The following is a 27204-nucleotide window of genomic DNA, read 5'->3' on the forward strand; positions in this document are numbered from 1 at the left end:
TTCTGTTGCAGAGGAGTTTGTTCTGGCAGCTCAGAAATTTGGCCAGGTTACACCCATGGAAGTTGACATCTTGTTCCAGTTAGCAGATTTATATGAGCCACGGGGGTACGTTGAAAATTACCCTTTCTTTGCTGTAGAAAACAACAACACTGAAATAAGCAGGATGGGGGCACAAAACCAAGGTCGGTAACTTAAAGTTTCTCTTTCTGTCTTATTAATGTAAATTTCTGTTTCGTGATCGCTTTGTCTCCCCAGGCGCATGACATTAGCAGATATTGAAAGAATTGCTCCTCTGGAGGAGGGAACATTGCCATACAACCTGGCAGAGGCTCAAAGACAGGTGAGGAGACAGGCAGGGTGGGGAGCGTAATGATGCTTTTGGTCCTTCCCAGTAGCAAGCCTTCCCGATCCTCCCATTGTCATATTAATATTGCATCTACTCCTTTGCAGCTTGAATGTAAAAAATGTGCTCTAAATACAAAATAGTTATATCTTCACTTAACCAGGAAACAAAAAGGCTGCTCTCTCCATTTAAAGACATGAAGAATGATTGATTTGATTGTAACAGTAAACCAAGCAAAAAAGTGTAAAGGTGTCATTTTAACAAGTTTTATTGGGGTGGGAGAGAATGGATTAACTCGCTTATTAAAGAAGTTTAACCCTCCCTGATCCTGCCTTGCAGTACTTTTAATGAAGGAGATAATACTTTATGTTTTTTGCCGTAGATGTCGGTTTTGGCACCAAGTCTGCAAAACAATTGCTCAGAAGGGAGAGGGGGGCAGTACATTAAAGGACTGAACATGTATTCCATTCTAGACGACAGAAAAGTGTTGAAATGAATGATGGTTCTGTTTAGGCTGTCACGATCATTGCAAATCTTTAAGACCCCTTTTTTGTTCTGTTTTGTTCTGTTTTGTTCTGTTTTTTGTTTCAGTTTTTGAATCTTGGTATGATTTAAAGGAAAATGATCTATTGTTATGTGAAACAAGAGATAAGAGAGAAAACTTGGCCAGTTTTTTTTAAAAAACCTTTTTCTCCGTCTCTTTCATGTATTGAAAACTGACACAGACCTGGGTGTAGTTCTGTTTTTCTAAAAGTATCACTTAAGTCAAATCAAGTTCTGTATGTTGAGAGCTAGAGAGTTCTCCCCACCCCCCTTCTCTGCACTCTGGGTCTGTGCGGAGACGCCAGTTTGACCACAATGAGTTGATGCAGGCTACATTTTTGGGTCTAGTAGGCCTCAAGCTAGGCCCTCCTTACTTGGCTGCCTCCTCCCACCCCAAATCACCCTGCAGCATATTTTTAGCCTTGCCTAAGGAGCAAGTATGTTAGGATATATTCATATGAGCTCACTCCCCAAACCTGTCTTGGAGATTACTGTGAGAGGTAAGCAGTAAGGGTCCATCCGTAAACTGCAGATCTCATATTGGAGTGCTGCAAAAGATCATGTTTGCTTCTCCTTGTAGCAGTACAGTCTTGGCACACAACTCTCCATGCAATGTGGATAGTCCTCATAGCAAGCCAACCTACACTGTTAAGGATGCTGTGTAGGGAAGTCTCTGTGTTGGTGCTCTTTGCTGTGGTCTCTTGTGTTGGGGCCCATGACATTGTATTGGAGCCCATAAAATGATCCCAGAAATAGCCTGGTGCATATATCAGTAGCACATACAACACTAGATCTCTTGAACAAACTAATGTTTTCTTCCTTGTGTTTCTTTTATGCTGCCCTTAGCAATTTCAGGCGCAATTCAGTGAATCCATTTGAAACATCTGAAAGGGTTTACATGGTTTTGGAGGGGGGCGGGTCGGGTCACCTCTCCTTTCTCTTCCCAGTAGCATTCATGATGCTTGTACTTTTGAGGAAAGATTCAAAAAACAGAATCTTGCGCAGTTCTGATCTTTGGGGAGGTAGAAGTGAAAGGCTGTCTGTTTCTGAGATTGTTATACGTAGACCTGAGTTCTTTTTTTATACTCGTATTGTTCGTTTTGTGTCTTGTGTAAAATTTTGATTATCAATATTGTAAGATGCCCAAATGGCAGTAACTTCCATTTATGTTCCCATAAACCCTCTTTCCATGCACCCATGGACTAATGTCTTCTTGCTCAACATTAACTGTGATTAGGCAATAACCCAAGTGGCATCTTTTCATTGCTTTTCTTGCCTCTTGAATGCTCATGGTGTATGAGCGTTGGAGAAAAAACACAGCTCTATTAAGTTGCTTGTTTTTGAATGGTATTTTTTTCTTGCAAAAGTTAACTTTCTCCAATCCAGTGTGGCGTGTGTGTGTAAAATAAAGATAGAAGGTTTTCTTTCTTAATTTCTCACTTGCTCTGAACTTTTTGAAACATATTTCTAGAAAGCAATTTTGGACAGTTAAGATCCTGGCAGGGCTTTGAAAACAAACCCTGTAGGAGAGCCAGACTGAAATGTTTTACAGGCGCTCAAAGCTGCAAGCAGCTTCTTTCATCGTTCACTTATAAAATACTTGAGTCTTGATTTGCAGTGGTGAGTGTTCACTGGATTGGATCCTGCAGATCCATTCTGTGGCATCCAGCCCACTTCCTTCCACTGGTCAGCAGCTGTGTTCAGTGCTTGATTTGTTAAAATGTATTTTTATTTATTGATGTTATTTATAGTCCATCTTTCTCAGTGAGACTTAAGGCAGATTACACCGTGTAAATCAATACAATCAACAGCAGGGGCATTCAGTAGACAATGAAAAAGGGTAAGGATTGCTGAAATTTGAAAACAAGCAGAAATCTGATATAGCGCTGAAACAATGTTGAAAGAAAACACAGGCCATTTAACATGACATAAGAAATGACATTATGCAGTAGTATAGCCTACAGTCCCTAGCCCTTCGTTGAAGCTTCTCTTTGAGCCATTTCCTTATATCACAGTCCTGTTACCTGTGTAAGAAAGCCCACATTGGTTTTGCACAGATTTATACTCAGTGCACAACTGCAGTGAATAATACAGTCCTTTATCTTCTCCTTAAATTCTACGCTTGCAGCAAGCTCCTGGTGAACTGTCTCGGCCTGTTCTCATCCAGATAGCAGAATCTGCCTACAGATTTGCTCTTGGTTCCATTGCTGGAGGTTAGTAAGAAAATGAATGAAACAAATTTAAGTCTAATTTTTTTTCTCTGTTGATCTTTTCTTTTCCTCTTAAAATAGCTCCCTGAAATAAATGAGCCTGCAGCTTATAAACAGATGTCTAAATTGTTTGGCCTGCCCTGTTTTTGTATATGATTGATTTAGGGATTTGGTCAAGTGTACTTTAGGACTAATCTCAAATACAGATGAGAAGTATATTGGTCTGACTCCTGCTGCCATCCACTTGGTGTAACAGTGCCCTGGTCCAAAGAGTACATGGCTTTTCACCAGACGTTGGCAGAGCGTCATAAAAATCAGAACCAGCACTTGGCTTGGCCATTGAAAGAAATGAAAAATTGCATCAGTGACTATGACTGTGCAAAGGGCTAGCAGCATATAGGAAAATTATGTGTGCAGTTTGTTTCCTTGTACCTCACAGCCAGATTCTATACAAAGTTAGGCCTGCCTAGCCCGTTGCAGTCAATTGGAAATGGTGCACCCAGTGCTGCTTAGATCAGTCTATAAATATAACTCTTGGGAAGTTTTTTCCCTGCCTGGCTTGTCTCCAAGAAAATTCTAGTGAAAAGAAACTAATAATGGTAGATTACATCCCAAAGATGACATTGGCCACCACTGAAAATCCCACTGAAATCAAGAAAAAAAGTCAGCACACCTGCATTGTATCCTTGTGGAGGCTAGGGATGGGATCTGTTGGCCAGTGGTGGAATGCAGACTACTGTAAGACCTTGAGCACATTGGCAAAAACGTGCTGAACGTGTGAACTGGTACAGTGGAGGTGGCAACATTCAAACTTCTTTTGTTTTTAATTCACAATTTACGTACAGCTGTTGGGGCCACAGCGGTATATCCGATTGATCTTGTGAAAACCAGAATGCAGAATCAACGCTCCACTGGATCCTTTGTGGGGGAGCTGATGTACAAGAACAGCTTTGATTGTTTTAAGAAAGTGCTGCGCTATGAAGGATTCTTTGGGCTCTACAGAGGTCAGTAACTCAATGTTGAACTTCCTCTGTTCCAGAAATGGACATAACCATCTTCCTATCTATGTTCATTCAGACATCACAAACAAACTCTAATTTGTGGTTTAGGGGTAGGTCTTTAGGGTGTGCCCTTTCCTCCCCCCCCCCCTTTTCATGTGTATGCAGTGAAGAATGAAGACTGTCCTGCCATGGATCTGATCACTGTTTGGTGGGGCATTCCAACTGAGTGCTGTAAAAAAATGGAGGTTTGTTCTTGCCCCAAAACTGTCATCTACAGAAATGACTTTTGGAAGTACTTTTTTGTAAGCGTTGTCTCTTTTGAACTGTGCTTTCTGGACAGGCCTGACCTGCCTATCTTAGCTGGAAATGAGATAAATGCAGGCGGGGGGGGGGGGGGGCAGGGACATACTGTAGTTGCTTCAAAGACTGCAGGCGCCATAAGAAAAACTTAGGTCAATCGGATGTTACATAATAACTTTCCATTAGCATATTTGTGTGACACAAATAGCAAACCGGTCATGATGTCAAAGCTATATCTTCACAATAAGTATAATAAACAGTTGCCAGTAATCATAAGCCAGCACAAGCAACTGCAGTGGCTATACCTCTATTGCAGCAGCAGGGACCATAATCTAAATAAGTGATACAAACACAAAATAATTGCCTTGGTGCTATCAGCCAGCGGTTTCCATTGCTGAACTGCACAAACCACTGTTCAGTTTAAAAGTGGCTTGTCTCTTCAGTTTCAGAAATTGCCATAGGATTAAGAAAAGCTCCACCTTTATATTCTCTCCATCTGTATTTTTTAATGTTACCTGAGATATCAGTCATCTTTAGTCCCAACATATGAGCAAGCCAAATAGATCAGTTACCTTTTTACGAAAGCATCTTTTTTAGGGGAACAGGGGACTTTGTAATGCCTAGCCATAGCTTGTATAAAAAACTGAAATGTTAAGACATTTATATGGGGAAAACATCACCCAAAGAAAACAATAGATGTTTGATGTTAAATGGAAAAAAACAATAATGAACAGCAAAAAATACAGATATATTGCAAACTACTGAGAGATTGGGCATAAACTGATTTCAGTCTACCACCTAGGAGTGCTTTCACTAAAATCCTATTAACCTTTTTGAGGCTACTGGTTTCCTTTTCTGACTGTAACACAGTGCACACTGGCCCACACAAACACACCAGAAATAATGCAGGGAGCTTAGATTGTGTTGAATGTTTTCCAGGTGTTTTGCAACATAATGAGCCCCACTTTAATTCCGGTGCAGATTTCTTCCCTGTGAGGACACCTTTGAGGGAATCTTGCCTGGATGTGATGTTGTGAAGAACTACACGGCAGGATCATAGGCTGGCAAATACTGTGGAAAATGTAGCCTGCATTTGAAGTTGACTTACACTAAGTCAGACTATTGATCAGTTGTGTCAGACGACAGTTTCTCAGGCAGAGCAAAGCCTTTCTGAAACACCTGCTGCCTGGCATCTTTTACCTGGAGATCCTGGTGACAGAACTTGTAGTTTTCACATTAGAAACATGCACGCTATCACCAATCTTCTCCAGATGCCACTGTGGCAATGCAGATTTGCATCTAGAGGCAGTATTCACTAATGGAAATATTTTTCATGCTTTCCAGTATTTATGAGTACCGTCACAGACATTGCGTACCATGGAAACTACACGCCGCACCCCTGAACATGCTTGCAATAGCCTAATGCTTGCTGACAGGCAATCTCCCTGCTGCTGTGTCTCATCTTCACTCATTTTGGTAAAATATAGAAGCAGCAGGGAAGAATTTACGAAGGGCTGAAACAGATCAGTATTTGGACTCGAGAGAAATCACAGCTCAATCTTAAATGTATCTAGCAGAGCAGCTTTGTATAACTTGGTGTCTTCCCTCCCACACACACATTTTTGTGTTTTATCTCATTAATCATCATAATTCAGAGCAATTGATTTTAGCACGGTAGCTTCTGTGGAAGCAACAGTTGTCCTCTAACACTTAGAAACAATGCAAGTTTTCTACACACAGAAAAAGCATAGCTGAAGATGCCGCTAGCTTCTTTAGTAAAGGGTTGACAGATGATTTCTCTGTTTGGTACAGCATGCTAGCAACAAACCTTTAGAAAGAATTCCATTGATTATTTCTTAAAAGATAATTTGTTCAAGACTTAATTCACTCCTATGTTTCCTGACTTTTCAAAGCAGCAAATGAATATTCTCAGGATGGTTATAGTACACTAGCAACAAAGCCTGTTGTGGGGAAAAAATACAACGGGCTCTAGAAAGGGGAGGGCGGGCAGGCAGGCATTCACTCCTCCTCCATCACTGATTCCAGATGGTGAAGGAGGGGGGTGGGCATTGTCATCTGCTCCACGCCTGATCTGCCTGATCTCGGCCATGTGAAGGGGTGGTGGGCTTTGCTACCTGCTCCATGCCTGATACATGCTGAGTAAAGGGGGGACATTGCCTCCTGTTCTGTACCTGACCACGGCTGGGTGAAGGGGGTGGGCATTGCCACATGCTCCCCACTGGGTGAAGAGAGGAACAGGCACTGCCTCCTGCTCCGTGCCTGATCCTGACAGGTGAATGTGGGCAGTGGGTTTTACTACCTGCTCTGCTCCCGATCCCAACTGGTTGAAGGGGGTGTGGGCATTGCCACCTGCTCTGCTCCTGGTTCCAGCAGGTTGAAGGGGAGGCAGGCATTGCTGCACGCTTGGCTCCTGACTCTGGCAGGGTGAAGACAGGGTGGGCATTGCCTCCTGCTCAGTGGCTTATTCCGGTAGGTTGAAGAGGGTGGGCATTGCCATCTGCTCTGCTCCTTATCCAGGCTGGGTGAAGGGAAGAAGGGCATTGCCTCCTGCTCTGCATCTGATCCCAGCCAGGTGAAGGTGCAAGGTGGGCATTGCCACCTGCTCCACTCTTGATCCCAAATGGGTGATGGCGGGGGGTGGGTATTGCCACCTGCTCCACTCCTAATACCAGTTGGGTTAAGGTGAGGGATGAGCATTGCCATCTGCTCCGCTCTTATACCTGCTGGTTAAGGCAGGGGAAGGGCATTGCCACCTACTCTGCTCCTAATACTGGCTGGGTTAAGCAGGAGGTGGGCATTGCCACCTGCTCTGCTCCTGATACCGGGTGAGTTAAGACAGGGTGAGTGGGCATTGCCATCTGCTCCATGCCTATTACCCTCTAGTTTAAGGTGGGAGTGGGCATTGCCACCTTCTCCGCCACTAATACCAGCCGGGTTAAGGCAGGGGAGGGCATTGCCACCTGCTCTGCTCCTAATACCCGTTGGGTTAAGGTGGGGGATGGACATTACCACCTGCTTCGCTCCTATTACCAGCTAAGTTAAGGTGGGGGGCTGGCATTGCCAACTGCTCTGCTCCTGATCCCAACTGGTTCAAAGGGGGGCAGGCCTTGCCATCTGTTCTGCTGCTGATACCAGCTGGGTTATGGCTGGGGTTAGGCATTGCCACCTGCTCTGTTCCTAATACCAGCCATGTTAAAATGGGCGTGGGCATTGCCACCTGCTCCACTCCTAATATCATCTGGGTTAAGTTGGGTGGTGGGCATTGTCACATGCCTCATTCCTAATACCAGCTGGGTGAAGGCGGAAGGCGGGCATTGCCACCTGCTCCCGGCCTTGGCTTCCCACCATGGCAAGTTTTCTGGAGGGACATGGTGCCTTGCCTAAGCTTCCCTCCATGGCAGCGCCCTCTGGTGGTGCACCAGGGTGTAAAGTGAGTTGTCTGAAATATGCTTACTCAATTATATAGTAAGATTCTCTTCTGGTATAACAGGTGCAGATTGGTCACTTTATTTATCGGGAAAGTTACTGGTCTGCCACTTCCCTGGTAGGCCACTCTCAACTAGCAGAGCACCAGTAACTTTGCCACTGAGCTACGTGGACCCTTCAGCACTGACTTGTAGCATCCTGGAATCAGTCAGCCTGTCTTGCTCCCGGGCCACTTTGACTTCCCAATCAGCTCCTGTGATAGAACATATGAAGTTGTCTTGCACTGCGCTGTGTAGCCAAATAGCATCTCCCATTGACTGGCAGTGGCTCTCCAAGGCCTTTGGCAAGATCGGTATTCAAATTTTAAACTAGAGATGCCAAACATTGAACTTTTGCAAGCCATCTTGGGCAGTTCCCTGGTGGCATAGAAATTTTCTACCAATAGATTAAATTTGAGATCTTTTTCATTTAATGTATAGGGTCTGTGATGGAACTTGGTCGATTTTCCACTGTCAAATACATTGTGCCTTACAACTGAATTATGTTTCAGGTTTCTGTTTTTAGATCCTTGGCCCCTTCTTACCATTTTTAGGTGGAGCATTTGACCTCTTGTAATGATTTTAAGTTTCTGTGTGTCTTTTAATGCTTGGTGTGGTACAGATGAAGTGTGCGGATGAAAGAGAGGGATGAATGAGTGATATGATTGGTTGATGACTGAGAGTGTGGGTGGAGTGAATGCAGGTTTTAGTTACTGAGGGAGAGAAAAGATTCAGTCAGGGCAAGAGAGGCAAGCTGTGTGCAGTCTTAGCATGTTTAAGCATTTCTGAGAAAAATATTGAGTCTGACTTTAGCAGGCAAGCTGTGTGCAGCCTGAGTATTTTTAAGCAGTTCTGAGAGAAATATTGAGTCAGGACAAGAGAGGCGAGCTGTGTGCAGCCTGAAAGTATCCGTGTATTTTTAAGAGAAAGGCAATCTGTGTGGAAGCCTGAACTGTGTGTGTCTGTGAGACTACATATTCACTGTGTGTGCTCCTGAGAGAGAAAGTCTATGTGTATTTGAGTGAGAGGTTGATATCTGAAGCAGGCAAACTGTGTGTGAAGCCTGAGAGAAGATCTGTGTGACTGTGTCTATGAAAGGAAACTTTAAGAACCAATAACAACACTCATTGAAACCATCAAGCTGAAGAAATAATATGAAACCGATATGCTTCTTATAAAAATAAAAGTTTACTTTGTTTTTTTTTATATCCCAGAGTATCTGTCATTCCTATATCCCATTCCTATCCTCAAGACCACATAGTACCACGAAGGAGCCTGACACTTGGGCACGTTACTAAAGGGGAAATTTAAATAAAATATCTTGGAATATAATATTCCTGGTGGCAGCAATCTACCCAGAGGGTGTAAGAGAAAGATTAACGGCAAAATCTACCCACACTGCTTTTTCTCCTTTCCTTCTACTGCCTCTGGCTCTATTAATTTTAAGTGAATGTTGTGGCACTGATACCACAATTCACGTGTAATTGTTTTGTATCCTGCACATTGTAAAATGGAAACTTTCGTTAAAGGTAAAATGAATTCCTAGAAAAAGTAGATCCGGTTTTATTCAGACTGACTTGTTATAAGGCTTCCCTTTAGAGGAGGGCATTTCCTTGAGTCTGGCACCACGGATGATGTCTTGATAGTCCCTAGGTCCAGTGAGAAGCATACAGTGGAGAAAATAAATCACTTGCTATGTTGCTTGTAATGCTTAACCTAAAAAATTAGAGATTTTCCTCATTGTTGGCACTTATTTAGAAAAGCTGCTTTTAACTGAAGTTGTTTGATAGATTCATGATTTAATATTAAGACAGAGGTATAGTCTTCAGATCAGGGGCGGCCCACCCCTGGCAGCAGTGGCATATCAGACCATTTTGCTTGGCATCCAGACTTGATTACCATCCAAGCAAAATAAGACACGACAGTGGTGTGGAAGAAGGCAGGAGTCATGTCTGTGGTAGCATCACTGGAGCTTGGCTTGTTCTGAATGTGGCTGGCCAAATATAATCCCCTAATAGCAAACCAAAGCCAGTTTGGTTTGCTATTACACCAACATCTTCACAGGCAGACACTACATTTTGGGGGGCACTTGTGTCAAAAAAGTTGCCTACCACTTCTTTAAATTGACAGCCAGGTTCATTTTAAACCAGATTATGTTTAAAGAATACTTTTTTTTCTAATTGACTTTTTAAAATATGTATATATATGATCACTACTGTATGCTTCGTAACTTAAAAATACAGAGTAGATATTTGAGAGAAAAGACTGCTGAAACGGGAATTCTTTATCTAGGCCAGATGGGCAGTTGAAGAAGAGTGGAGCTGCTTTAAATATCATTGATACCAGTGGTTTGTCTACATCTTTCCAGCATGCAGGATTAGACCCTTAGGCTGTATTCAAACATTATACTTATCCACAATTAAGCGTGCACCAGATGGGCTTGTTGTCCAGCTCAGGTGCATGCCCCTGCCCTCCGTTGCAGATAAAAACTAACCCTGATTCCCCATGATACACAGGTGTGTGGACTGAGTCTTAACCACGAGTCCCAGTAGCCCTGTTCACATGTTACAGTGAACACACATATGACTTGCATGTATGTTTGTAAGAAAGTGCCAATGGATGTGGATAAATGTGCGGTTTCAATCACATGTTCAACTGCACATGTGTTGAATGTAATGTGAAAATTACTCAGTGCATATATAAAGAACAATCAAGGGTACATTGCACACGGATTGTATGCGTGTTCAATGTAACTTGTGAAAGAAGCAATTAGTAGGGAGAAGAAATGGGGTGCAAGTAAGAGTCCAGCAAGGAGAGATTCATTCACATTTTCAATTAGCCATAGTTGAGTAAGATGTCTGAATACAGCCCTGGTATGTTTAGTTTCAATCTAGTTGACGTGCTGGTGCTCTAAAATTAACAATCTTTGATAAAGATAAATTACACCATCTTGTGGATCTTGGGAGTGTAGTAAAATAATATAACAAGACAAATTATCTTATGGATAACTACAGAGGAGCCTTTAGGGAGACAGTCACATGCCACGCTTGAGGAACATAATAGAAGCACCCAGCTAGACATTTTTATAATTGTTTATAATGCACCTAAATAAGTAGTCATATTTCTTTAAGGTAGTATTTCCATTTTTCTCAATTACTTCCCATACGAGAGACGGCTCCTTTTTCTGCACAGTGCATGGTATCTGACACTAAGCCTCAACATATTTTTGTTTGTTAAAATTTAGGGCTCATTCAGACATTGCAGTTGTGTCTTGAGTTCTCTACTCTTTCAGTCAGATTTGAGTCAGTTCCCTTCAATTCCCATACATTTGGTGACCATCACTGGGGGGGGGGAAGGTGTGAATGGGGGTCTTTAAACATCAGTACCTTTTAAAATTTCTCTGGAGTACCATAGTGACCTGCCAAGTCTTATCTCTTCACATTCCTCTTAACATTTGAATGTATTTAACCAATGAAAATTCATGTTACAACAGCAGCTATGTTTTCTGGCTTATGGAATTAGTTAGGAATATGAAATCATAAAGTATACACATCCTTTTGTCACAGTCCTGCAGGAAAAACATTGCATCATGAAATCCGTGTTTGAAGAGAAGCAAGCAAGTTTGGTGGGAAATACCCATTCCTGAACTTGCCTGTTAAAATCCTATCTGCCACTTTTTCTATTCCTGCTAGGTTTGAACTTTATAGCTCAGTTAATAAGCTTTCCTTCATAGTGATACAGTATCAATGCAGTATTAAACAGAGTTGCGCTCTTCTAAGTCAGTAGACTCTGAAGGGGGTAACTCATCTTAGCATTGTGCAAGTACGATCTACTATTGTTTAAAACGAGGGTGTGAATAGACTGCTTCTCATGGAAATATCAATAATCTGAGTTTACCACAAAAGAACTCTTCTGAGGTTTCGGGAAAATTTCTCCCCATTACACCTGAGACAGAACCGGATCTTTACTGAGTTCCCTTTTGCTACAGGCCAATCTGTGCTTTGCAGCATTTGTGTTCCAGAGTAAAAATATTTATGAAGAAACAGGCAACAGCATATTTCAGCTGTGCTAGAGGGCAGTGGATGGCATTAGTATTAATGTTAGACAGGAAAGAGTAGTCTTGGTAGAGAACCTTTCCGCTCACTTTTAAACTTTACACTCTGTTCACAGCTGACATTGAATCGTAAACTTCTAAAACAATATTTGATAAAATAGAACAAACGTAGTTAACTTTCATCTCATTCAACATTCATCTTTTTTTCTTAGCTTCTTTGTTATAATGATATGGTAGTTTAATACTTCAGGAACTTTTCCCTCTGCCAACTCCCACTGGAATTAATGAGCATAGCAAATACCAGACATTCTAGCTTGTGGCTTGAGCTGAAGAAATTCTTGATGGATGATGTTCCTCTGCAAGAAGAGAGGTGGTGCAACATGAGTGGAAGGTCTCCAGTGAAAAACTCAGTTGCAAAAAGACTGGGTACCCTGACGGCACATGCTGTGATATGCTAAATGGATTGTGGTTAGTTTTGCTGAGATTAATATATGTGGTCTTCAGTGGTCAGCAAAAGGCTTACTGACGATTCCAAGTTCAGAGTTCAGCATCTTCAGTTAAAAGATCTCAAGTAGCAAGAGCTGGGAAAGACCTTTTTCTGCCTGAGAGGAGACCAGTCACTCAGAGTAGACAGTTCTGGACTAGATGGACCACTGGTCTGACTTTGTATAAGGCAGATGGATATGTTCCGTTGTAAAAGTACTAAGTAGTAGTTTGATTGTATCTTTTGCCCACTTTTACACCTTTCTGTATCTTATTGTTAAATATCTTGTTCCTAAGTAAAGATGTGAGGCCTGGAGAGGAAAAAAAATCTCTTAGGAATCCACCCTCAATTTTTCTGATGGCAAAATTAGGAAATTTCTTTTGGAATGAATGAAATGCTTTTTAAGATAAAGTTTTACTCATGCTAATAGTATATAGCATGAAAATGTTTGTGTAAGACAATCTACAGCATTAGATATTAACAATCACCCCTATTTTCAATGATATGTTTATTGTTTAAATGTGAATAATGTTGGCGACAATTATGTGTTTGAGGAATAATAAATTCTTAAAGCATTCAATGTTACAAAATTTCTAGAAATTTTACACCTCAACTTTTGGCTTCAAAATTTCTAGAAATTTTACACCTCAATTCCTGACATAAACTGTGATCATGGTCTCTGTGTTTATGATCTCTGAGTTTATGTATTGCAAACTTTATCCTACTGAGAAATTGTTCTGATAGCATACTTTTTAACGTTGTGCTGGATATCTACCTCTTTAATGCTCTAGTGGATTGAGTGAGAGAAGACATTGTCCTAGTTTCACAGAATCACAGAGTTGGAAGGGGCCATACAGACCTTCTAGTCCAACCCCCTGCCCAATGCAGGATGAACCTAAAGCATCCCTGACAAATATTCATCCAGCCTCTTCTTGAAAACTGCCGGTGAAGGGGAGCTCACCACCTCCCTGGCAGCTGATTCCACCTTTGAACTACACTGACCATGAAAGTTTTTCCTAATACCCAGCTGGTACCTTTCTGTGTGTAATTTAAGCCCGTTGCTTTGAGTCCTATCCTCTGCTGCCAACTTCAAGCTCTCTTCACGCTTAAAATGTAATCGAAAAGGCAAGAGTATCATAGGTTCATTCCAGAGAAGATGAGGTATATTCACATTTCATTAAATCCAGTAGAATTTTAAGTACTCAAGATCCTGCTGGACATGCAGAACTACCTGGAATTCCTAAGCCCACCATGCTTGGAGAGGTTAAATACAGGAGACAAGGATGAAGCAGGGTACCAACCTTCTACATAGACCCTCTGCATCTCTGAATGCTTGAAAGAAAGAGTAAAGGCATTTTTTAAAAAAAGCATTTAAAGACAGATTTGCAGCAGGCAGCACTAGCTGAAGCAAAATTGGTTTGTTCCAAAATCAAACATAAACAGAATAGCTCAAAAGCAGAAGGGGAAAAAATATAATGTTACTCATCATCACATCTGGAATGTTGTAAAAGAGATACCTCTTAAAATTTGTACAAAATTTGTTAGGTAGTTTTACTTAAAAAAAATAGTGTGACTGCAAATTGTGTGTGTGTGTGTGTTGACTTCCTCAGAAACGCTCTGTTGCTTCAGCAGATTTAAGCAATTTTGTGGGAGATTAATCTTTGTGTGTGCACGCATAGTATTTTATAAAACAATTTTACAATTCTCTTGCAAAATTTTAGTTCAGAACGAGCAGAAGAAATCTAGCATCCAATATGCCTATATACTGTATTCATTTCTGCCTTTGCAATAAAAAAAATCACACAGTTCGTGCAACACGATTTAACTAACTTGAATTCTCAGGTTTAAATTCTGAACAGCATCCCTGTGTTGCCCATGTTTGTGTTTATTTTTCAATTTATTCTTCTTCTTTCCATTGTGGATCTTGCTGCTGATAACATGAATGAGACTACTTAGCATTTAGATAGTGCTTTTGATTCTTCTAAGGATTTTTTTGGACAATTTCAGTAAGCTTTACAACAGTTTTGTAAGGTAGGTAGGTATTATGCTTCAGTTGTAGGACTGAGGTTGAGAAGCACCTTGCTTATGGCCACCGAATATATTCATGGGCAAGTTTTGAACTGGGGGCTTTCTACTTTGCAGCTCATACTCTTGACTACAGTGATACTTTTGGTTCTCTGCACTAGCTTGTATGTTATGGAAACATTTAGAGAGTGAACTATTTGAAAAATCCCAGTACTTATGAAGAACTGGTCAGCAAGTATAAACTGAAGACAAAATGTCTTTGGTTTTCTTGGCAAATTCCCCATACAGACAGACAGACAGACAGACAGACAGACAGACAGACTATACCCATACATAGACACTTGGGTCTCCAGGTTTCTGGGGGTGTAGCTGAAGGCAAATGCTCTCTGTCTTGCTCCTGAATAAGCCCAAGGAAAAGCTATGCAGGGCAGCATTTTTTATTTGAATTGCACTCTGATAATTTGTTCCTAAACGTGAAACACATATAATGTGCTTCGAGTATTACTAGATTTGATGGAGCGCTGAAAACTGGGTGTGTGTATATGTGTGTGTGTCTAAAGTGAAATGTCTAGGTACTCTTTTAAGCATAATAGTAGAAAATTGCTCTAAATTCCCCAGGTTTACCTGCTGAACTTTGAACATAACTGTTTATTTCCTAAGTTAATACTAAGTGTGATGTGGTACATTTATACTCTCTACATATTTGCAGGTCTTTTGCCACAGTTATTGGGAGTAGCCCCAGAGAAGGCGATAAAGCTTACTGTAAGTTTATGAATACTGGCTGTTTTGCCTTTTGTCAGTTGATATTGTTGCGTTTCCAGTGGGAAGATGCAGGGGGTTTTCTGCGCTTAAAACCTACACAAATGTATAGTGCACAGTGCCCTTGGATAAAGCTGTGCTTACAGAATGCTGTCTGTATTCACATCTCAAATCTGGTCACTGTAAGTGGTGTGCAGTCCCTGTGCTTTTGAAGAGAGAAGCTAAAACTTAAAATCATCTGGTTGCCTCATTTCAAAGGTCTGCATAGTTCAGCAACTTTACAGGATTTGTTTCAAAACAGCACAATCCTTCACTTTCACACCGATGTTTATTGCCTACCAGCTTAACCTAAATAAATATAGCATGCAGTGGAAATCGGAGTATGCAAAGAGGCCTTTTCATATGTTTACATGTGCCCACCGTTCCTTCTTTTGCAGAGTATGTTAAAGCAGTACTAATAAATTCATCTATAACCAGTATAAATCATGCTTTTAAATTTTAGTTTAAAACCCCTGTGCACGCTTATTTATAAATAAGTAAACTCAGTTAAAAATCATAAAGTAATTATTAAATAATCTCTGTCCAAGGAGAAATACACACAGACAAACGCCACTCGCTGTTATGCAGACATCTTTCCATGCTATAAATTGGTTTTCAAGACAAATAAAGATACCTTCCTTGAGTATGTAACAGAATAATGATTTAAATTTACAGCTAGCAAAAATTTCTTAAAAGCAAAATTAATGGAACGTGTTTCCTATCTTGATATGGCTATTTTTGTTTTTCAAGGTAAATGATTTTGTGAGAGACAAATTTATGAACAGAGATGGGTCTGTTCCTTTAGCAGCGGAAATTCTTGCCGGAGGCTGTGTGAGTATCTTACTCTTTTTCTTTTATAGGAATATTCCAACATTTAGTTACGTGATATAGCCACAGAGATTAAGGTTTTAGTTGACTCGTATTGCTAGCAAGCATATTGGTTTCTTTCTTAAATAACCAATCAGTTACATACGCACAAAGATAAAATAGTTTGGAGGTTACTTTCAAGGCAGTGGTGCTTCTTCGTATGTCTCCACTTGCTGAAGGCTTTTGCTTTAGTGACACAGGATCTATGCGACCATTTAAAAAGCTAGTAAGTCATTTAGGATTTGCTTGTGGGTCCCATTCTGCCTTCTTGTCATATATCCCCCCTCTCCCCTGATGTTCTAGCTCACCTACTAATTTTCACATTTATGCCCCATAATACCAATATTTGCAAATGGCAAAAACGACTTGCACTTTCTCGTTGCCATAGTGTCGGCAGGTTGTGTAATGTTAACTGGGAGCATCATGTGTTCCAAAATGTAGGCTGTGTATAAACTCCACTATGTGAAGCTTGTTTTCCTTGGTTGGAATACCATCTTAATGAGCAGCCTGTGTTTGATTCTCTAAAACGACAATATTTCTGCTGTTTAGTTTTGCAACAGTAATTCGTATAATTATAACAAGCGTCTGTATCAGGGTGTATTGATTTTTTGTTCAAGCAATTAAAAATCCTTTTTTACATGAAATGAACTCTTGTTCAAAGATGAGTGCCATTTGAAAGACAGAGAGAGCTGTTCATTTAAACCGGCTTTGATCAGCGGGGCAGGGCAGAGCTGGTGTAGTTCCAAGCCGACTGGTAAATTTCTGCTGTCATAAGAGGGATGAGGTCACTCTTTAAAGCAATTTATATCTCTGCTGAAAAGGACGTGGAAGTGCAAACCCAGTCGTGGTGAATAGTTCTGAAATATCAGAAGAAGAGGGTTATGGAGCTGTGTTTGCATAAGGAGGCACTATGTAGATTCTGGATATTGGGCTGTATCTGTTCAGAGTAGTGCAGGGTAGAAAGTTCTCCGATTCCCATGAGATGTGGGTGATGTCTGCCTGCTCTGTTTGATCACTGACCTGTCACAGATGGCCAAGTAGGCTCACCTGCTCTGTAATTGAAGGCGCATTCAAGGAGGAATTTAAAAAAAAGGAATAGCATGAACCTTCTTGTGTGTATTTTTCAGTTGCACAGTAATAAAAATTAAAATGAAATCGAGTGCCTAGCAGTGCAGAAGGGAGATCCTCAGAGAATAAAAAAAACCCAGTAGCAGCCCATCAGTTTCACTAAGAAGTTTATGTACATCTGATTATTTAAAAAATCTCCTTATTTCTAAATTACAAATCACCTTTTTTTTAGTAAGGCTGCACCTCTTCTTTTTCAGTAGTTCGGCTAAATAAATGACATCCTGAACGAGGCTGATTTCTTAGCCATACTCTCCAAAGTGCTGTGTGTGTGCTGAATCTCTTGGTTGGCATTGGAAACTCTTAATATTAATTATGCGATTCTGAATAATTTCCTGGCAGTGGATAGTTGGTGGCAGAGAGCCCAGGGCTTCCTTTTGAACTGAAAATGTTTAACTAAAGGGCGTAGAATTGTGCCAGGTAGATAGGATGAGGCTTGTGTCGTCTCCCAATGGGTGGTCTTGTTTTGTTATGTCTCTGTGTCTGTTTCAAAGCCGGCAGCACAGACTGAGGGGGTAATGCTTCCTTATTGGACAAGAGATGTCTTTCTGATTGTTCAGAAAACAGGCTAAATATATTGAAAAGGTAGTTATCTGAATGGATGCTTGGATTTTGAAAGCTTTAAGCATGCTCATCTGTAGAATTTGATCTTGAGTAGTGATAACAAACACAAAAAATCTTTGCAATGGAACCCCCCCACGCACACTTTTTTTACTGAATTGAGTTCCATAATATTGGGGAGGGGGGGCGCAGTTAATCATAAAGGTATCTTTAGAAATGTAACGCATGCTAAGGAGGGGGAAAGGATACCCTGACACCTTTGCTCTCTCCTCCACTGCAAGAGGATGGATGGCTTGGCCTTGCTTACTTGTCTCTCCAGGAGATGTCTAGTTTTGATTTCATGCAGATTTTAACACGCTTTTGTTCACAGAAGTTGTACCTTCTTTGATGTTCGTATATTGCAATTTAGAGGCAATATACTAATCTAGAAAAGGCACAAAATCTAGAAAAGGCCCAAGTGTTCCCCAGCAGTTCAACAATTGTCATTCTGGAATTCAAAGGACTGGGAGGCTATCGTGTGAACTAGCTGCACACTGCTGTTCATGACCTATTTGATGTTGGTTGATTTTGAGTCACTGGGGAGCTCACCTTGCCAGATGATTACAGAGAATTAGTACACACGGTTGACTTTTTGCACTCGCAACCACAAAGCTGCTTGTTTCGTTGAGTAAGCCGTTTTCAGATTTGTAAACTGTTTTTCTTCTCCAGGGGACGGGGGTAGGGATAGAGGTTTTTGTTTCATGGCGCTGTGGTGCTTAATTCAACTGCTGGCCAGTTTCATAGGACTGGGTTTTGTTTAACAAAGCCGTCGACTGATCTTGAATGAAAGAAAAGTCTTAGGTTATTTTTGAGTAGTGAGCAGATTTTGCAGGGCTGAGGTGTAAGTTACTTCTGAAAATGTTTCTTATCTGTATGGAATTTATGTCAAATGTTGATTTAAAAAATGCCCCTGTTAACAGTGCAAATCCATTGATTTCAATTAATTTAAAACAGTTTACCTCTGCTTGGGATTTCACTGTAAATCACAGAGTGCTTAATGGCACACTCTCTGCGCAGTTAACAGTCCAGTTGCTTCTGACATAATAATCACAATGAACTCAGCTCTTCACTTTCAAGGCCTTTGCCTGCCTAAAGATTATGTGGTACAAGATGTCTAAATGAGCTCACTTTCTCAGTGGTTTGTTTTGTGTTTACTTTTGCAACTCCTGGTTGCGCAGAATGGATTTGGTGATCTCAGTATCTGCTCAGAGATCCCCAAAAGAGAACATAGTTGTCCTTCACAGTAGCTGAAGGTAGGCAGAGCCTGGGTGATATTGCTAATGGTATTGTGGTATTGCTAATGATGTTTTGCCTCTCAGTAGAAGTATAGTTCTTTTGAAGGCATTTTACTGCAGCAGCAGTTCCCAGGAAGCTCTAGGTGTTTGGAGCCAGTTTAGGCCATTCTAATTACAGCAACTTGGAAGCCACTCTCATTTGCAGTCAGTGGGAGTTTCAAATAAATGTGCCTGGGCTTGGGGTGCAAGAAGGGTTTGGGCACTGCTCAGACTCAGAAATCTGGTTTGGGTTTGCAAAGTGTCTTTTCTTCTTTCACAAGGCCAGTTAACTGTGGGTCACTATTTGAGCATTACAGGAGCATTGGAAATAGTACTGTATTGTACCTGTAAGTCAGAGGTGCTCACTTGTATATAGGATTTAGGCCCTACTTTAAGGTACTTATCGGAGCCTGAAATGCTGGGCTTTCCACAGAGCCTAGAATTCACGGACTTGCCAGTAAATACGGGTTCATTCCACTTCCACCAAATGGTTTGTTAAAAGTCTGAGACAAGGAAGATGGAAGAGTATCCAGCAGGCTCCGTCGGTATTACACTGGACGCTCTGAGTTGGTTGGCTGCACACAGCTGCGACTGCCAAGTGTTCGACTGATGATAGGGGTGTTTCATGTGCTGGAAATATAAAACAGCACATGGATTCAGGTGTCTTCCATCCTCAATGTGTCTCTGCAGCAAGTGTCCTCCCCAGTGATCTGTTTTGTCTCTTGAATGAGAGGCATGTGCAGATTTGGTCCAGAAACCTCATTTTTACACCCATCAGTATTACCACTGGACTCTGTAAAGGTGCTACTGGACTCTTTACAGTATTACCATTGAAGAGAACAAGAGTGGAGGCTTATAGTGCCATCCTAAGTAGTCTGACACCCTTCTAAACCCATTGATGTCAATAGAAAGGTTTCACTGCTTCCTAGGGCACTGTAATATCTGCATATTTCTTACCATGGGTCCTTTATTTCTTGTTTGCCTTACATAGATGGAGAAACGAAAGCTTGTGTTTTCTCATCTGTTCAAACCATGTGTATTTCTAGGCTATGTGGTATACAACCATTTTTAAAGGCACAGGGTTACAATGTGTTTGTCTTCCATTTGCGTGCAACGCAGTGGGATGAAAGCTAGACCTTTACCACAGCTTAATCACAGATTTCTTCTTGTCCTCTGTAAATAACTCTGTTGTTTGTATGTATCTTCCATTGAAGAGGGTTCCTTTACACCAATTTTTGAACAGACCATTCTGCTTAGTTAGCTAATAACTTTGTAAAAAAAATAGCAATATTTTTTGATGTCAAACAGTGTGTTTAGTCTTGCAGTATGTTCAGAAGGGTGAAGAATCTTAGGCAAACAGCGTATACATGGATAACAATAGGAGTGGCCACTAAAACAGAACTAAAAAGGAAGCAGTTTGTTGCAATATATAAGCTGCAATATTTTGAAATTACTAACATAACTTGTTCTTAAAAATTGGTGGTATAATAAATACTCAGAAGTCCTGCTAAGCTTCTGTTATTTTTAAAAAAATAATACATTCCTTTCTCAACTGTTACCCTATTTAAACCTGATACTACGGAGCTTTTTAAAAACCATCTTTCTGGGTAGCAGGCATTCAGACTAGCGTATATGCTAGCAAAATATACACATCCCAAAATTGTCATGGACAGTTAAGTCTGCACTGCACATTCCAGAAGGTTTGCCATGATTCTGCAAGAACTGACGTTCAGTGATTTTTAGAAGTAACTCTTGCGCAGTAACAGAATACAAGGACTTTCAGTGCAAAAGCAACAAATTTTTGCTGTTGTTCTTGACATAACCCTGTTAATTCAGGTAGTATGATCTGAGTTATTTCAGATTGTTGAAAACTCTGGGGTGTTGCAGCTTACTACAATGATCTTTGTGCTGCTCTCTTGTAGGAATCTATGCTCGAATGAAGAAAACGGAAAGTTGTTGCACTGAGCAGAAACCTAGATATGATAAGTTATTTTTATTTGGCAAAAACATGCATTATGGAGACTGGAAAACTGAGTTTTTAATGACATTTCTGAGGGTTTTTTGTGAGTGGAGGGTGTATCTTGGTAGAGAGGTATGCTTGAAGAAAAATTAAATTCTAACTTTAGAGGAGAGGTCTTAAGTTATGCTCTTTAACGTAATGTAAAAATACACTTTAGGTTTGACCATTAAAATGGAGGGGGGGGGAGTGTTCCTTTGCCTGTACTGATGGGCCTCAGCATTGGTATCAGTTTCAGCTGGCTACAGAAAGATGGGCGTGAAAGCCCCTTGCTTTCTTTGCAGGGTTGGAGGTGCTCCTGGGAGCCGATTTATCCTTGAATGAAATAACAGTTGCGTTTCCCACAGGCCGATAATGTTATATTAAATGGAAGAGAGATGAAAGTTACTATTTCTAAACCTGGACTATTTTATACTTCTTTCCAGACCTGTAATATATATTTAATTTTTTCTTCTTTTACATTTAAGCTGCAGAATTTTCAGAATTTTTAACAGTAGAGAAAAATGAGCATTTTGGACAGTGTAACCTAAAGACGAGATGTTTGTACAGGTTGTTCTGAGGCTGTCGAGTTTTATATCTTTGAATATCGTTGTTTCTAACCCCTTTCCCTCACAGGAATGTGACGGGTTTTATTTCTTTAAAACCACATTAGAGTGTTTTTTAATTTTTTTAAAAAAACCTTCGTTTTATTCCCACCTCTTTCAAGAAATATAGCGCTGTAGTCAATAAAATGCTTTAAAAATAGTAAAGGGTACAATAAAGACTATTGCCATGCAATGCTACTATGTTTTCCCCAATCCATCCCCCTATATGGCAGGGGATGGTGTCATAGATTTTAATTCAGCTACCAGACCTTAAGACATGGAAGGTCTGTAAATCATTAAATGTTACTACTTCTGCTACTTACAGTCAAAATAGACACATACTAGAGGCAAAGCCGAATGTTAACATATTTGACAAACCTGTGACTTAATTGCTTTTATAACATCAATCAAATAGGCTCCACTTTGATTTCTTGGCTAGGCTTCTGAAGAACTGCTATAGCTAATAAAGTGAAAAATATCAAGTCTTCTGTTTTTACAGCGCAGAACTGGTCAGAGCTTGTAAATAAACCATATTTTCCTACTTAAGACACACCATTAGAAAATTAGAATGAGGAAATCTTAAAATTTTGCGTCTTACATTTCTCTGAAATTTAAATCTGTATAATGTTAATCTTTCTATTAACATTCTGCAGTGCTTCTACTGTACTTAAGCATAGTAGCTCTGATTCTTAATAACCATATTATTTAATTTTGGTTCAGTTTGTCTAAAGCATTCCTGACCCTATTTTTCTTCGCATTTTTGTACACAATATGTGTGTTTTTGAGAAGGTTTTTTTCCCGTTATGTGTTTATATTGTACTTAGCGATTCAAACCACATGTTTTGTTTTGGTTTGTTTTAAAAAGCATCTCTCGATATTTGAAGAAATATATAGCTAAATTGAAAATTAGGGAATTGCAGTGTCTGTTGTCATGCTGGTTCTCTACTTACAACTGGTCTTTGTGGCAACCGAGTAGAGGGAAGTGAAGCAAAGCATGCAGAGATCCCGTGGGAATATTAGTTGTAGTGCTTGGGCTTAGTGCTTGGGCATGCCCACACACCTGCAGAATTCACACTTGCCGAATTCTGATGATGCATTTCCCAGGAATAGTGAAAATTCATCTATGGTATAACAAGAAAGGAGGTAGCAGTTTAAAAGCTTGCCATGTCTTAAAGAAAGCATTTGAGGAATAGAAGTGCCTAACATTGTGTCTGATATGTACTGTGTTAGTTAATAGCCAGCATGATGTAGTGATTAGCGTGTCAGACTAGGAGCTGGGAGACCCAGGTTCAAATCTCTACTGTGCAGTGAAAGCTTGCTGAGTGACCCTGTGCCAGTTACACACTCTCAGCCTGACATCCCTCACAGGGTTATGTGAGGATAAAATGGATGAGAGGAGAATCATGTAAGCCATTTTGGTTCCTCTGTAAGGAGAGGCAGGATATAAGTTAAGTAAGTAAGTAAATAAACAAGTTTCTACCAGTGGCACATATTAGAATACTTTCTTTATATAAATATATAGAGCAGTCACATCCTATAATATTGTGGATAAGTCTGGTCACTCCTCTTTCAAAATTAATAGAGGAAGAAGTTCAGAAAATGACAGTACAAAGTCATCAAGAGATTTCAAACCCGTCTCTGTGAGAAACGGCCTTTTTATTGAGAGGGGATAAAGTATGGGAAGAAGATGAAATTGCAAATGGCGTAGAGAAAGTGGGTACAGAGATTTTTCCTCCCTCTTTTTCATTATACTAGAATTTGAAGTAGAGGCCTAAGACAGACAAAAGAGAGTTCTTTTTTATACAACAAGCAATGAATGTTGGGAATTGGCTGCCACAGGACAGTTTTCAGAGGAATCCCACTCAGGTCTAGAGAATAGTTCTAATAATGGCTGTGAGCTATGATAGTTAAATGGAACCTCCATCTTCAGAGGAATTATACTGCTGGGTGCTGAGGGACAAGTAACAATGCATCTGGCTGACATCCTTTGGGAAATATGTAGGACTAGAACCTTTGGGCTCTTCCTCCAGTCTTAGATTTACTCAGACCAGTCTCATTTTGGGGAAGGCCTCAGATACAGGCTAGATCTTTATTAACAGGTAGACTTTTTCAACATTCAAGTTGCTGTCTCCATCTTTAATGCGTACGAATATACAAATGTTGCTTGTAGTTCCGCAGATCATTTTCCAAACTTTTGATCAAACTATTTAATCATAGTCATATAGAGTCTGAAATATGTGGACTGGGGAAGGGAAGAAAAAAGATCCCTCGAGATGCAATGTTCCTCCTTGTTTTAATAATAAATAATGACCTGAAAGTTATTTTGAGTCTGAGACCAAAGCAAACAAGCATATTGTTTCTTCTCATGAGCTGTAGGTAGGGCAGTCTGTGCTTGGCTAATAATTCTTTTCTCCTAAGTGACTAATAGTGTAATCCTATGGAGAGTTACTCCACTCTAAGGCCATTGAAGTCAATGGCCTTAGACTGGAGTAACTCTCCATAGGATTGCACTGTAAATACTCCTTTGTCAGACAAAGGAGAAATATCTAGATACTTCTCCATTACTCCTTCTCTACTCTGGGGATTTCTGAGAAAGCAAGGAAAAGAATAAGTCATGTGTGTACAAGGTTATACTGCCATCGAGAGGTGTCTAGAAATATTGTTTGATTTTTTTTTAAGTCACTGAAAAAGTGTAGAAAAAATCCATTAAAATTTATTAATCTACAATACTTAATGGATGAGGCATCTTGTTGTTGTTGTTGTCCTTGAGTCCCATGATAGTTCAGCATTTAGCCTCAACTCATGTCTTGCAAAAAATATCACTGGTGCTTTTGTAGCTGAAAAATACAGGCTGAGAATTTAATGTAGGTTTTGTGTTAGAAGAAAGTTGTGTAGAATCTTCATTGAAGGATCTTGTGTAGGATCTTGCTGAAGTTTTAAAGTAGCACCATGGCGACTATGGGAGTTTGCAGTTCCTGCAAACAGCATGACTTCAGCATGACTTGTTGTATGTGTCTGTATGGTGTTTTCATCCCTTTCTTCTTCCAAAGAGCTCCTAGTGACATTTCAGACCTCTTAGTCTGAGACAGGTTAGACAGAGCAACTGTAGTTTGGTCAAGGATATCTAGCGAGCTTTATAGTTGACCAGGAATTTGGGCCTGGATTTTCCACATCAAAAGCCAACATTCCATCCCCTGCACTTCTCCAGCAAACCCAAAATGCCCCAAGACGTGTTTTTCTTCCTTTCCTCTGTATATACGTCCAGGTCAATAAATCAGGAAAACTGTAACCCTTCTGGGTACAAAATAGTAAGAATGCTATCATTGTTATACGTCTTTGTAATGTCAAGTGTGCTGATTATGGCAACCTTACAGGGTTTCTTGTCAGTGGTATGACAATACCAACAGTTGTATATATTTGACCCTGCTTCTCTGCCATCATTAGTATGCCCAATTGTTACATCTACTGTGTTGAATGGCCATGTTTTATTTTACCTCAAATGTTGTTATTCAGCTTCTCAAAAAAATTCTCTACATGACTTGCCGTTTGAAATATGAAAGAAGTTAATATTGCAGGCAGAAAGCCATCTTCCTGCTATGACAAGCCAAGCATTCAAGTCTTTGGTTATATGTAGTGATGGGACACACTCTGAAATTATATAAATTATGTAAATTTAAGATACTTGTTTGATAAATAATAATTGTATTTTTACCCTACTTTTCAACCAAAAATATGTTCCCAAAATGCCTTGCATCAGTTGAAAGCGAATGTAGCTGTTGATTGAAATGTCATTTAAAAGGTGCTCAGAGAAGGAACTCTCGGGAAGGAACTCTTGGGTAGATGTCCAAACAGAGTAAGGGAATATAGTTGCTTCCTCTAGTACTGATGGTAGCAGGTAACTGAGGCAGAGGCATCTATTGGAGTTTTTGCAAATCTGATCCAACTACTGTGAGAAGTATGAAGACTGAGGAGCTTTGCAGGGCCTGAAGCCCTTAGGTCCTATTCATGCAGTTTGAAGCCTAGCTTGGCATGCACAGAGGCTAAAACCTTGCTTTTTAAATAAAAATGAAAACTGAGATTCTCAGGTTTTATCCTAATCTTTCTCCAAGGAGCAAAGGATGAAATGCATCTTTTCCCTGCCCCCCTTTTAATACTCACAGCTACATGAGGTAAGTTAGGCTGATAGATATAATGATGGACTCAAGGTTACCCAGGGAGCTCATGACAGAGTGGGGATTTGAACCACAGAGTCCCCGTTCCTAGACTAAAACTCCGTTATACCATGCTGGCTTTCAGTTGTATGTCCTGTACCAGATTTTCACTTTTCCAGAGTCATGAAATATCCCTTGATTGTAAAGGCATCACAGACTACAGACTGCTCAGAATCAGTCTCTGACTTTATTATTTAGCTCGTTATTTAATCTTCTTGGATTGCAAACTCTTCAGAGCAAAATGGGAAGTCATAAATTATTTTAAAATAATAAAAGATTTAGAGTCTCCAAGAGTTTCTCAGAGTTTGAAACGTCGGGGAGAATATTAAGAGGAGACTTCTTGATTTAATTATTTCAGTGTAAGGAAGATGTCCACAGTTGCAGCTCATTAAAGAAAATAGAAGGAAATGGCTCATTGCATATCAGTCGTGGAAAATGCTGGAAGAAGAGCCAGAGTGGACTTGGAAACAGAATTTTTGGCTGGAGATCAGAAACATGTGACTTGGCCTCTTGTAACCTTGAGTACTACCGTTGATTTCAAAGAGTTTTAAGATTGGAATGGTCATCCTTGCTCTATTAACGCAATCCATCTGCGTCACATTCACCCACCATGTGTTTTGAGGAAACTTTGAGATTCCCCATTCAGTGGTGATGGCACATAAGAACAGATTAAGCATGCTTTATTTCTATGCTATGTTTTAAATTTGAAAGTCTCTACTATTGTTGGCAAAGGGGACAGCAGTTTTGGGAACATTTGTGTCGGCAAATGGCCTGAGCCACCATTGAGAGGCATGTGTGTATTATTCGAAAGTTTGACGAATCCTAATCCCATTGTTGTCCTCTTGATTTGCCTCCTCTTTGGGCTGTGGCCACATAAACAATCTATTTCCTTTTCAGTATTTGTGGAAGGTGTTTGAAAAATTATTTTCTTATGCGCAGTGCAAGAATGGTTAGTACGCAGAGACTAAGGACTACTGATTACACCTTGGTCCTTCAGTACTTTCATAGTAAACATACATAGGATAAACTTCACTATTTGATATAATTTAGTCTGCCAAAATGATATTTTAAGGAATGTATGACTAGTTATTTTAAATAATAGATCCAGAGGAGTTAGCCGTGTTAGTCTGTAGTAGTAAAATCAAAAAGAGTCCAGTAGCACCTTTAAGACTAACCAATTTTATTGTAGCATAAGCTTTCGAGAATCACAGTTATCTTCATCAGATGCATGGAGGGCAAGAAGAAACTGGTCAGATATATAGGTGGAGAGGGGAGGGAGGAGT

The 27204-nt window shown here is 40.2% G+C and overlaps 1 protein-coding gene across 1 annotated transcript in view; it reads left to right on the top strand.

The window, feature by feature from the left end:
* The window catches only part of SLC25A13 (solute carrier family 25 member 13), a 138912-nt gene that overhangs the window by 94808 nt on the left and 16900 nt on the right, over window positions 1-27204 (top strand). The window contains exons 8-13 of the mRNA XM_054991674.1: window positions 12-105; window positions 256-340; window positions 3015-3099; window positions 3942-4100; window positions 15155-15207; window positions 15994-16074. Coding sequence (XP_054847649.1) covers window positions 12-105; window positions 256-340; window positions 3015-3099; window positions 3942-4100; window positions 15155-15207; window positions 15994-16074 — 557 coding nt within the window. The remainder of the gene's footprint in view (window positions 1-11; window positions 106-255; window positions 341-3014; window positions 3100-3941; window positions 4101-15154; window positions 15208-15993; window positions 16075-27204) is intronic.

The sequence above is a fragment of the Eublepharis macularius genome, chromosome 11 (assembly GCF_028583425.1).
Source record: "Eublepharis macularius isolate TG4126 chromosome 11, MPM_Emac_v1.0, whole genome shotgun sequence".
In the NCBI taxonomy this organism is placed as follows: domain Eukaryota; kingdom Metazoa; phylum Chordata; class Lepidosauria; order Squamata; family Eublepharidae; genus Eublepharis; species Eublepharis macularius.